At 40.0% G+C, this 12,802-nt stretch overlaps 1 protein-coding gene across 1 annotated transcript in view; it reads left to right on the forward strand.

The window, feature by feature from the left end:
- The window catches only part of ppp1r16b (protein phosphatase 1, regulatory subunit 16B), a 77,606-nt gene that overhangs the window by 21,770 nt on the left and 43,034 nt on the right, over nt 1–12,802 (forward strand). Inside the window, exon 2 of the mRNA XM_063910476.1 lies at nt 3,839–4,253. Coding sequence (XP_063766546.1) covers nt 3,986–4,253 — 268 coding nt within the window. The 5' untranslated portion in view covers nt 3,839–3,985. The remainder of the gene's footprint in view (nt 1–3,838; nt 4,254–12,802) is intronic.

The following is a 12,802-nucleotide window of genomic DNA, read 5'->3' on the forward strand; positions in this document are numbered from 1 at the left end:
GGCACTTATTGGGAAACTGGTTAAAACTTTACAATAAATGTGTCTCGTATGGAATAATAAGGAACAAGTTAAGAAGACATTCGCCACAATTACGTTTACTGGACATTAACACATACAGTATGCATCACTATTTGTGGTGTCACTCTAGGACAATCAATAACTAATTTTTCTCATGATCATATTTATTTTATCTACATGGTCACTTGGCAGCAATAGCCGTGTGTGTGTGTGTGTGTGTGTGTGTGTGTGTGTGTGTGTGTGTGTGTGTGTGTGTGTGTGTGTGTGTGTGTGTGTGTGTGTGTGTGTGTGTGTGTGTGTGTGTGTGTGTGTGTGTGTGTGTGTGTGTGTGTGTGTGTGTGTGTGTGTGTGTGTGTGTGTGTGTGTGTGTGTGTGTGTGTGTGTGTGTGTGATTCCGTGGAGCATTCATGTTTTATCAGCTACTTCACTGAGCTCAGCACCTATAAACCGGGTGGCTGACTTTCTGGCTGCAGTTCAGCTGAGTGAATCTTAATTTCACATATAAAATAAGGCAATGAAAACTTTATGACTAGGCAAATGTTTTTTCATATTATACTGTAAAGTGCAATATGAGCAAAACAATTAGGGTTGCAAATTGTCTAAGATTAAAAAAGTTACATGTGCTGAATATGGCGCTGCTCATGCTTATCTTTTTTTTTAACGGTCTCCTTTTCAAACAGCATGGTGCACTTCCTGTTTGAGCACTGATGGCGCATTAAGACAAGTCTTATTCATTTCATTTTTGAAAAGCTTTGCCTCCATCAGTAGGCACATGGCACGTGTCAGGAACAGATGACAGGACAAACAATATCTTAATATTTATGAGCTTGGTTGATAAAATCAAACTATATATGACTAGTGCTGCATTTATAATATATTCAGGGTTATTGCTCGAAAATCTAGTATGAGATAGCTTACATCACTTCCGCCCACTTTCCGGCCAAAATAATGCATTAGAGCGAAGCAGAAAGTAATAGTTTCTTCATGTCTCAAAGCTGAGTCATACAGTATGTTGCACCTCAAACAACACTCAAATCTTGATTTACAGTTTCTTTACTTCCTCTACAGAAACAAATGAGAAAATCATTTTGGTATTAGCGTGCACAGCGCCCCTGTTCCCCAGTTTAGACAAAACCCTGTGTAGTATTTTGGAAGGTTACTTTGCTGCTATGTTACTCCCTGATATTAGAAGGATAGTTAAATGGTTTGTGTAGTGTTGTTCGGTAATTGTGTTTTGGTCGCTGTTACTGTTCATAAAATATTATAAAAAAAGCTAGAATTGTCTGCTTGTTTGTCGTTTAACGCTTCTGTGATTAATGTCTAGAAAATGCATTATATCAATACACGCTTACTTCTTGAGATTCTTTTTGTTTTCATTGATTTTTTGCACACTTTAGAATGTAAATGAACAAATGTAACTATACCGACAGTCTGAACATTCAATACTTCTGCATCTGCTGTCGGGAAATGTTACATTAGAACCAGAATTGACTGATTTTGGTTTGAAATGCTTTCAAACATTTCTGAGGCCTTGCTGCGATCAATCTTTGCATCCCCCTCGCTATGTTTACAATGTTTCCGGCTTTCATTCAAGCTATCATATTCAGATTTCCGCTTGTCTTTTGATGAATAAGTTCTGTTATAAGGATAGTGAGGGAGATGTCTTGTGCTGGATATTTGAATGCATCTTCAGGTGTCAGAGTGGCAAAGTTTAACTCAGAGTTTAATTTTAGTGTTTGGATGACTTAGTGAGTATTTTACTGGAATTGACAGTAAAACTTGTATTTATTTACGCACACAAACACAAATTGAGGGCCAGAAGTGATGCTGCTGTAGGAAGTGATTACACTGCTTGTTTCCTGTCCATGTGTTTAGCAGTTAGCTGTGGTGGAGCTGCAAAGGAAATGTAGTATAAGGTCAGTCTGACAAGACTGAGCAGTACACTGCAGTGTGAAGCATTAGATCAGGTGATGCTGCGCTTTCAGCAGTGAATGGCTGCTGATATAAATATCTTTATCAGCATTTGTAGAATAGTAAGTATTTAGTCTGTATTTAATCTATTTAACTTAAAACATGTTCATGGTTCTGCTTTTAAAAGTCTAGAAGATCATTTCTAAACATATCCATACATACGGTCTGCTGCTTATTTGATAGATCTAAAAAAAACATTAACGGTAAGTATCTCAAGCTGTCGTAACTTTCAATTGTCAGAGAGAAAAACGACTTTCTTTTGTTCAAGTTAAACAGGCAGTCAGGCTACATTAAGGTAATGATGGCATGAAAAATCCGCGCCTCAGCTCACTGCCCCAGAACCTTTTCTTTTCTCTTCATCAGTTTCTCATCATACTGCTGTCTGCTTACAGTAGCTTCCAGGAAGTGGTTAGCCTTGATATAGACAGAGGATGTTAGAGAGATCTATAACGGCTCACAAAGCAAATGGAAAATTGAGGCTCAAGCTCATTCATGTAGATACAAATTGAGAAATCAGTCTGCTTTCGTCAAGAGCTACATTTCTCTCTTTTCCTGAACCCTTAAAGCGTTCATTTTGATGGAGTTTGTGAATCATCGTCATTTGGGGCCAAGCAGCGAAGCTGCAAGGCACCCTGAGTGTTTGTAGCTTGTCTTATTATATTCCCCTTCTTCTTTTGGCTGTAGTGCCACCAATGGGGCAAAGTTGGAGTTGCATTTACGCACAAAACTTTTGAACCGTATGCCTATGACGTCAATTTCCGCCATAGTGGATTTTGTGCTACATGCGATATTGTCATTCACAGGCCACAAATTTTGTCCAATGTTCATTGGCACAGATGATCTTTTGACCAAGCCCCACAAATCTATCTATATGGCGTTTTGATTTGCGAAAGCATTTGCCCGTCACAGCCAATCGAAATCGGCGCCAAACAGGAAGTGTGCACATATCTCAGCAGCGCTTTGATGTATCAAAACCAAATTTGGTACATGAACTGGTCACCCAGTTCTTGTTAATTCCAAACATTTTTGCATCCTTTGACCACTTGGAGGTGCTGCAATAAGCACAAATATGTTCTGCTTGATAACTCTTAATATGTTTGCCTTAAAACAAAAAGTCATATGTCTGTTTATACTGTGGGAGGTCCTAAGGCCGACACATGGCAACTTGTCATGTCAGCCTAATTGATGCGGCCGCCATATTGGATTTAATTGAAAGGCTTAACATTTTTCCACACTCCACAAATTTTGTCCAATTTACACAACATTTGCTTTTATATTTTCATAAGTGTTTGTCCGTCACAGCCTATGAAATTCAACACCAAAGCCGGCAAGTAATTTTTCAGCCAATCTCTGATCAATTGACGTGAAACTTGCTGTGAGTGCTTACGGCCATGCCCTTGACATGATAACATGAAGTTGCCATGGCAATATGGCCTTCTGGACTGCTTGGCCCCCTCATCACTGTTTGCAGCTATATTTCATTTTGGTTTTTCCTTGATGAAAACCAATGTTTATTAGAACCAAAACATTTTCTTTTTCTTCTGACAGATAATAAAAACATTTCAGTTAGTCAGTTTCATTAAAGGAGGTAGTCAGCCCTTGGTTTTGTTGTACTTTGAACTTAGGTGTCTCTAACTAGGACACCAAAAAAGCATCCCTGCACTTTGCTTTGGTGCATTAGACCCATGCTGAATGTCAGCGTCTCCCCTGAGTATCTTTCAAAAGATTAACTCCAAGTGTAACGCTGCATCAAACTACTTCCACATTTTATTTGCTGATTTATTTATACGTTTAAAGTAATTAAAGTTTATGGCTGATATTTACGAACCCTCTCTCTCCCCTTACTCAGGACGTTTACTGCTGCTGAAAGGATGATGATGACGATGATGGCAGGAGGCCACGGCCGAAGGTGCATCCCTCGCTAGAGTCATACTTCCTCCCCAGAACTTCACCCCTCCACCATCCATCCACTACTGTCGTCCTTTTGCCCGACGCCATGGCCAACCACCTGGAGCTGATCCAGGAGCTGCAGCAGCTGGACAAGGTGCCCAGCCTGGAGAGGCTGCGGGCGGCCCAGAAAAGGCGTACTCAGCAGCTGAAGAGATGGGCTGTGTACGAGAAGGAGATGCAGAACAAGAAGCGAAAGGCGGACAAGAAGGGACGCAGCGCCAAAGACCTCCAGCAAGCCGAGTTCAAGAGGCATGTGTCCTTTGCAGCCAGCGTGGCTCTGCTGGAGGCTTCGGCCAGGAATGATCCGGATGAAGGTAGGGGCAGTAAAGAAAATTTACGATGTGTACAAATTAGAAAATGGAAGTAAAGATTTATAGGGAAATGTGCTCAGTGTAGTGAACACGATAAATTACACAAGTGCTCTTTACACATGTGACCAATGTACTCACATAATCTAACCACTGTAGATTTATACTCACTGTAACAACGCAACACTGCAAATATGTGCTGGGGTTTCGACCACAAGCGTAGAGTCAAATGCAGCACAAAGCTCAGTGATGCCACATTTGAATAATTACTCTAATTTCAGCGACACATCACTACTTCAGTGTGATATCAACATGCCAAGGTCAGGAAAATGATTCGCTGGGCCTGTCCTCTGAAACTGCCAGTGGGACTTGCCACTTCGAGCTGGATTTTTTCTAGGAGAATGTTTTATCATTGTGAAATAATGGAGTTGTCACATTGAGATGAAACTCTGCCAGTCTTTTAATTAAAATTTCTACGGATGGTGCCCCCCTGTTTGGAGATAATAATTGTTTTCTTCAGTACAAACAGCCCCACAATGCTGAGGCAGTGCTGACAGCGTGTCAGTGATGCAGGAATGATAACTGGCTGCTTATCATAGAGATATGACATCTCATTTAACTTTAACTTTAAATTAGATTGAACTCTATTTTGAATACAGCCCTATCTATGCTTCTGAACAATCTTTGCCTGTGCAAGCTGTTGGTACAGATATGGAAACAGCCACGAGGCTGACGTAAAATAATTCCCTCATACTGTAGCAAATGCGGCCCTGCGCTGCGTACACACAGACACGTGCACACATATGCACATGCATATGGACTGTGAATTTGAATGTATCAGCTCCAGCTGGAGTGAGACTTGCGGTTACATGATTTGAGTTGTCTTAATGGCCTGTTAGATTTGATCTGTAACCAGAAAAAAGTTCTGATAAAACCAGCATGCGATAAAGGGATACCATCTAATTGGGTTAAAGGAAAATGTCTTTCATTACTAGAAAAAAAAACACATATCATTCATGTTGCTGCTGCTTCTGCTGCTGCCTCATTAGACACAGATAGGTGTTGCAGTGTAAGAGATTGTAGAAATGGTTTGAATAGCATTACAAGGTTTTTGTGTTACCCTGCTGTGCAGTGTGTAGTTCCCCGAAGTCTGCAGAGCCAATTAAACTTGAAACCAGGATGTAGTGACTGCTAGAGTCATGCAAGTCATTTGTTTGTAGGAACATGCAACATGTACACTTTTACTGTCAGTTTATGTATTTAGACTTTCAAAAGTTACTTGCAAAATATTCCATGTATTCAAGTTCAGATTTATATGCGATGAATCATGGATGAAAATGAAAGGCCAGCTTTTTGTGTGCTAGTTTTAAGGACAGATGAAACGGAGGAAGAGAAAGGCTTCACTTTATTTCATATAAAAAATATCTGAACTCTTTCAGTAAATCCCTTGTTCAATTTTATGAAGGCCATCCAGCCTTTGGGTGTTCATATTAGGTGAGATCTAAAAGGAAAATTATTTTCATGATTTCACAAAAAGCTTGGCTGGTATTTGTCCAGTGTGTAAGCCTGGCCAAACAACATCTGAGAGCAAATGAAGTGTGAGGGGCAGGGTTTTGCTTATTGATACAGTAGGCTGAATACAGATGTAATGCTAGACAGTTGCTACAGATGTGCATTTATTACCCGTTTACCAGCAAACTTGCTTTAAAGAGTTGCGCATGCAAGTGAAAAATGAATTGGCTGTGTACACCGCTGTATACTCCAGCACTTGTGGAATAAACCACATCCCATTCAGTGGATAGTACTACACCCTGCAAAGCCTCTATTCAGTCTTCTACCTCTGAGTTCAACAACACTCTTCCTGTATGCTTCACTGGCTGTATAACAAGCACATTCAACTCGCCACTTTAAGGACAAGAGCCATATGGTTGCTATCGTATTTATTGTTGTTACTGTTCTGTATTCGTGGCAGTGTGCTTGTACACTTCTTGTTGTTGAGCACAACCAAACAAATTACAAATGAACTGAGTATTTCCCATAAATGTGGGAATACTTTGGTATTTGAAGTTTCGACTGAAATATCTGAACAATATGTATCATGAACTGATACAACCATTTTGTTCCATCTTGGGATGAATTTCTATGACTTTGGTAACCCTGAGTTTTATTCTAGTGCTACCATCAAATCAAACTCCGTTGGTATTACAGTTGTTGACTTCATACTCACAAAATGAATGACATTACCAATAATCTCAGCTGCACTTTGTGACTAGTGCTTATTAACAAATGTTTGGATGCTTTTCCTGCTACACATCAAAATGTTAACATTGCCTGCGAGAACATACATCCTCAGCACAGTCTGTAGCTTTATTTTGTATAAATCTCATCGTACGGTACAGTATAATTCCATTTTATGCAGCATCATTTCAGTTAATAACCCCTAATTTACTGTATATATGCCATCAGTTATTAGTTAGTTCTGACCAATGTAAATAATGACTATAATTTTCCCACATTTTCATAAATATAGCAGCTTCTCTTTGCTTTGGTTTGAGCATCACTGCTAACTGCCGAGGCTTTGTCAGTTCTCCGTACGGTGATAGTGCCAAGGCATCGAAACATTTGCCATCGGTGCCGCTTAATAAGGGTGACCATGAAAGGCAGAGAGATAAAACGCAAAGGGAGACAGGTTGTAATGTTGCCCACACAGCTCTGCGGCAGCTGGCTGGCTGATAATCTCCTTTCTCTCATTCCCTCCGGTCCCTGAATGCTCCATCAAGCATCGTGACTCCACACGCTATGCAGCTCAATGCTCACAGGCTCAGGGCTTCCTCTACCAAAATACTATGTGACAGTGCCATTTATTCTCAAATTGTAGAGTCATTTCAAAGGAGATTATGTTGAAAATAGAAAAGAAAAATTGAATGTAGATCAAGAGGAGAATTTGTTTCAGCATCTTTTGAAAATCAGGACAATTTTGCATCTGAGTTATTTTGCATGAATCCCAAATACAATTTAGATCACTAATCTGCTAAAGCAATGTCCATCAAAGCCAACATGAGAAGTGGAACGTTACAGAAATGAAAGAGGTCATATAACACCTTCCCGAAAGAGAAAGGAAGGGAGGGAGCAGTAGAAACAACAGAGAGGCTTGGGTTTCACCTGAGGCTGACTCCAGCAGCCTGCAGGCCTAATAAGAGGAGAGGTTGGTTGGCAGTGACTCCTGCTTAATCCTTGGTTGGATGTAGTGAGATGTTTCCTATGATTCATCCACTGCTTTCTCTTGTGTGTGGTTGCAGTCAGAGCATCACTTTGTAGACCTGAGGGTATGTGTGCGAGTGCTTGCTGACAAATGAGTATGCATGTTTAATGCATGGAGTGTCGTCGCTGTGTGTCGTACTTTGTAAGCTTCACTCTTGAACAGTAGATGATTTATTACCTCCACAATGAAGGATATTTTTTTCAGTTGTTTGTATTTTTTTAAGCAGGATTAAGGATAAACTACTTATTTTTATTTGACGTAGTGTAAGGGAGAACCATGGACCAAGGAAGAACTCATTTCCTTTTGGAGGCCAGACAAAGCAGGGACAGAAATATTTGTTTTACTTTTCTTAAAATTGCGGGATAGCGCATTTAGCCCTGGCTGAAATCTGTGCTCTCACAATGCCCTACTAGTTGTTACTATTTATAATCTTGTGTGAGTGTGTTCCGCTTCCCCTGAAATACACCATCCCTGTCATTATGACTTCCTCACTGGCGGCTTCGGGAGCACACTCACCAGGCCGTGAGGAAATGCAGATATTGGAGGACACAGTGTGTACTCGAGCTGAAGATGTGTTGTGGCCGTAAGATGGAGAAATGAGAAACTGGGAGTATTTGAGGTCGCATGAAAGTGTTTCTCCACCTCAAAATGGGTCTGTATGTGTGCTGGTTTATTTGCCAGACTGAATTGTTTGAGAGGCTTTGATTTGAGGAGAAATAAAAGAGGAACTGTTGGAGAGGATTGGATGCAAAGGGATGCATCCTGAGTCTCAGCCCATTGCTTTGCCCTCCGGCTGCTACCACCCTGAACCCTCTGCCCTACCCACTGTGATCGGGGGTGATGGCAGTGAATTATTGTGAAGCACCTCAGTGTATCTCTGCATGGCTCCCTGGCTATTGAGACTGATGGGTTTTCTCCTCTCCAGAGAGCAGCTATCCTGAAAAGGAGCAGCAGTAAGGGTCAGAAAGGACAGTCAGTACACACACACACACACACACACACACACTCACACAGAGTGGGGGCTGACCTGACATTTTCTCTTAACACCGCTGTGTTATCTGATGAAGTTGTCAAACACCTCAGTTATGATTGAGAGGGCCAAGGGACTTGTGAAGAAGTGAAAACAATATGGGAACCATTTGAATTGTGCAAAAAACATTCTACAACTCACACACACTGCTTCTGAAAAAAGACATTTTTCAAAATAAAAGAAAATTGTTTACATTCATGGCAAACTCTTAATCCCAATTGACGTGAAAAGCATATCAGTATAAATAATATCAGGCCAAGGAAATATAAACATTTGTTAAATGGAATCATCTCTTTGATTAGCTGATTGTAAATGGGTGAAAATAGCATGGATCATAGTGTCATTCATGAATCCTTACCACTTTTCAAAATGTCCTTGAGTAGGTCATTGAAGCTTGAGCTATTCCCCATCGATCATCTGGCCAGCAGTACTGTACGAGCAACTCTGACTGCTTCACACTGCTCTGATTGAATTTTCCTATTTAATAAAGTCAATCTACAAAGTTAATTAAATTTGACTGGGTACATCTTTTATACCTTAACGTTTTGATAGACCTTTTTGTGTACATTTTATACCAATCTTTGAGTAAAAATAGAAGAACTAGCATGCACACTTCTTTTCATATGATGTTATTCTCTTGTGGTTCGGGCACCTAGTGAGGATGCCACCTGGGCGCCTCCCTAGGGAGGTGTTCCAGGCACGTCCAGCTGAGAAGAGACCGAGGGGTAGACCTAGGACCATGTGGAGGGATTATATCTCTTCACTGGCCTGGGAGCGCCTTGGAATCCCCCAGTCAGAGCTGGTTGATGTGGCCAGGGAAAGAGAAGTTTGGGGCTCTCTGCTGGAGCTGTTACCTCCGCGACCCTGACGGAAAAGCGGGAGAAGATGGATGAATGGATGTTATTCTCTTGCAAAATCCTTCACGAGGCATTCCTTTTAGAAAGTTAAAGTAAGAACATTTTATAGTAAACATAAAACATTTGAAAAGATAACCAGTTCAAGGTTAAACCAATGCAGTGGCGAAAAGGAAGAGATAGCAGATACCTGGAGAGTCTGTAGGAACACTATCGTTTCTTGTTCTGTTATTTTACCTGCTGCTTTTTGAAGAAACTCAATTATTAAAATGATGTACAATGTGCAATATTCAGTGACTCCAGATAGAAGAAATCAACTTGTTTTTTTTTCTTCTGAGACTGTTTGGAGATCCATACTGTCATGATATACCTGTTGAATCCTCGCAGATGAATAATTGACGGTGTAGATCTGCAACATTTTACTTGAAGTTGTATATAAACCTGTTGTGATAATGTGAGCAGAGAAACCCGGTGTAATTATCAACGCTTTGTGTTTCCCACCCCTGGAGTCTATTTACACATGGCAACACCCAGCTCACCAATTACCACGTATTATTCCCCTCTTTAAATCATAACTTGTGACTTGATGTTTGAGAAGCCACACTTTGAATCCATATTCCATTTTTAGCCCTGTGGCTTTCGCTTTTGGTTCTCCACCTTTTTCTCCCCAACCATATCATCACCATATAAATACAGAGGAGGAACCGCTCCAGATTTCAGGACAGAGAAATACCCCAGCTGCAAGTATCACCTCTTGGAAGGGAAATTCAGACATTGGTTGTAGCTCCTTTTTCATTCTCTCTTTAGTTATTTGTGTGCAAATTAGGTCTCGGAGGAGCTTTTGTCTTCTTCTGCTTTCTTATTAAAGACGTAAAGGCCTTCTCCTCAGAGGCCATATACATGCTTAGCTGCTTCCAGGCATATGGCAGTAACAGAGAGGCATTAAAGAGACACAAGAGTGGAAGGAGCGCAACGCAAACAAAATACATTACATCAGATTGAACAAAACACTGACCTTTGGCAGCAACGTCTGTTCTGTCTTTCATTCTCACTCCTGAGTTCATCCTGACTCCATCTTCATCGAGGAAACACATTATTATACTGAACATGTGGCTTAACCTTTGTTCTCGTCAATTCAAATGCCAGTGGGGATTTTTCCAACTAGTCGTATGGATATTTATGATAAATAAGAAAATATGACATTTACAGTACCAGTGCAATATCTGTTAATGATGTGCTCATGCTGCGCTTTCTTAGGCAAAATGACTGTATGCACGTGTTCGTTACACTACAGGGTTCAGGCCTCATTCAGGTCAATTCAAGTCACATAAAATGTACAAACGTGCACATGTAAGGTTTGATTAAGTCAAATGTCAGACTACAAAGACAAAAAGCCCTCATTCACAAATCAGCATCTCCCAAACTAGCTTCTCTGCTGTCATTGCCAAGATTAATGAGCTGAGCATGTGAGACTAATCAAAGGCCCCAGTTTATCATATCAAACTGGCTGTGATGATGTATTTATGTCACTGTGTTTCTGCTTTCTGTGTTAGATTGCAACGATAATGTTGGACCTAGACAAAAGAGAATTGGTAAACTTCATACATCTTTCACTTGCAGACTTAAAAGGATGGACTTTTGAACCAGATTTAACGACCAATAAAAGCCCCCTAAAGCCATTTATGCACCATTTCTTTCAAATACCTTCAACTGTCGTAAAATATTTGGTGAATGAGAAGTGATGCATTGGCTTGTTTTTGGAATGCAGAATGTATGTGAGATATTTCCCCTTTTCTTATGAATGATTATTGATTATGAGGCCATATATATGTTATTATTTTCAATTACATTCATCACCAAGCCCTGTCCTATTTATAAACCATTGAGGCACTCAAATATGAAATTGACATCTGTTATGCCAATGGCAATAAAAGAAAATACAGATGATTTTGACCGAGAGGTTTTTGCCCAGCACTAACTAACCATCCGTAACAGGAGGTTGTTTACTCGCTCGCTCAGCTAAGCTAATGCGACCTCTGACCTTTGACAACTGTAGCGTAAGCTGGCCGGTCTGGCTCTTTCATCCAGTGTCACAACACAAATAACAACAAGGGTGAGCACTGTGTTCGGACGCAGCTGTGTTTAGATCCTTTAAAATGAAGAATCATGGCTCTGTCTACTGCTGTGGCTCTGAGCTTGAGAGCGAACATTCCCTGCACTTACAAACACAATATCGCATTTAGAAAATACAACCACAGAAATGCACAGACAACCAAATGCTGAAGGGCAAGGTTGCACAGAATACAGAATACAGAATACATTACACAATACACAGGTTAAAACCATAAAATGGGTCCGTTTTCTAACTCGACCCACTCAGGGTTCGTTTTTCAAATTATTTTCTTGGTGATTTCTTTACAATGTGTTGAGCTTTCAGGGCCACAGTTCTCGATCATTTCTTATTTCACTGATAATGAAGGTTGTGTTATGTATATTAACTATGTTTTACATTGCTTTTTCCAAAGATATGTTGGCAAAATTCTGTAGCACATTTTTCATTAATCTTTGTGCGTATTTCTATTTTGCTTGTATTTCTGAAGCTGTGACATTAAACTACGGTTGAAACAATTCATTGATTATCCAGGTAGTCAGCTGATAGAAATCTAAATAGAAACTATTTTGATATTCATTTAATTATTTAGGTAATTTCTTAAGCGAAAAATGCCCAAGACTTATTTCTGTACTTTTTACTCTGAAAGCTAGCTTGCAGTACATGTTATATTGGCTTATTATTTTCTGGTATTATATTCACTTGATTCCCTTGCACAGATATATAATGCTGATACTTGTCCACTGACCAAAGGGTGTTAATGATATAGATATATAATCTAACAATCATCTATCTGTGATTGGAGCTCGGTGGTGCACTGAGAGCAAATCTTAACTAAGTCTATAAAGTGAAAATATGCATTTAATAAATGACACGATATAGGGCCATAAAGCTCTTTATTCTGTATTCATATGCTTATAAAACTGAAGATGATTGCAACCATTTTTAATACCCCTGCATTTCTCCTGGGGACAAAATTAAGCCGCTTCACACCAGGCGAAATCAAGGCCTCTTCACCGCAGGCCCTTTGCATTCTTGCTTTCTCCTCTAGTGCCATCATTGTTGATTTTCAGTGACATTTCTGAGCCGTTGATTATTTAAGTGGGTTTTGGCCATGACAATGACAGGGTTATGAACTAAGGATAAAATGTATCCTTGTCTTGCTGGTGTCTTTTGAATGCTCCTCTGATTAGAAGGACTATTCTTCCTCTCCTCACATCAGTGAATTTTATTATTTCTACCAGGCAGTTATCATCAGTATTCCTGCATTTACTATTGATATTCTTCCTTTCTTTATTT

Source organism: Eleginops maclovinus, chromosome 20 (genome assembly GCF_036324505.1).
Source record: "Eleginops maclovinus isolate JMC-PN-2008 ecotype Puerto Natales chromosome 20, JC_Emac_rtc_rv5, whole genome shotgun sequence".
In the NCBI taxonomy this organism is placed as follows: domain Eukaryota; kingdom Metazoa; phylum Chordata; class Actinopteri; order Perciformes; family Eleginopidae; genus Eleginops; species Eleginops maclovinus.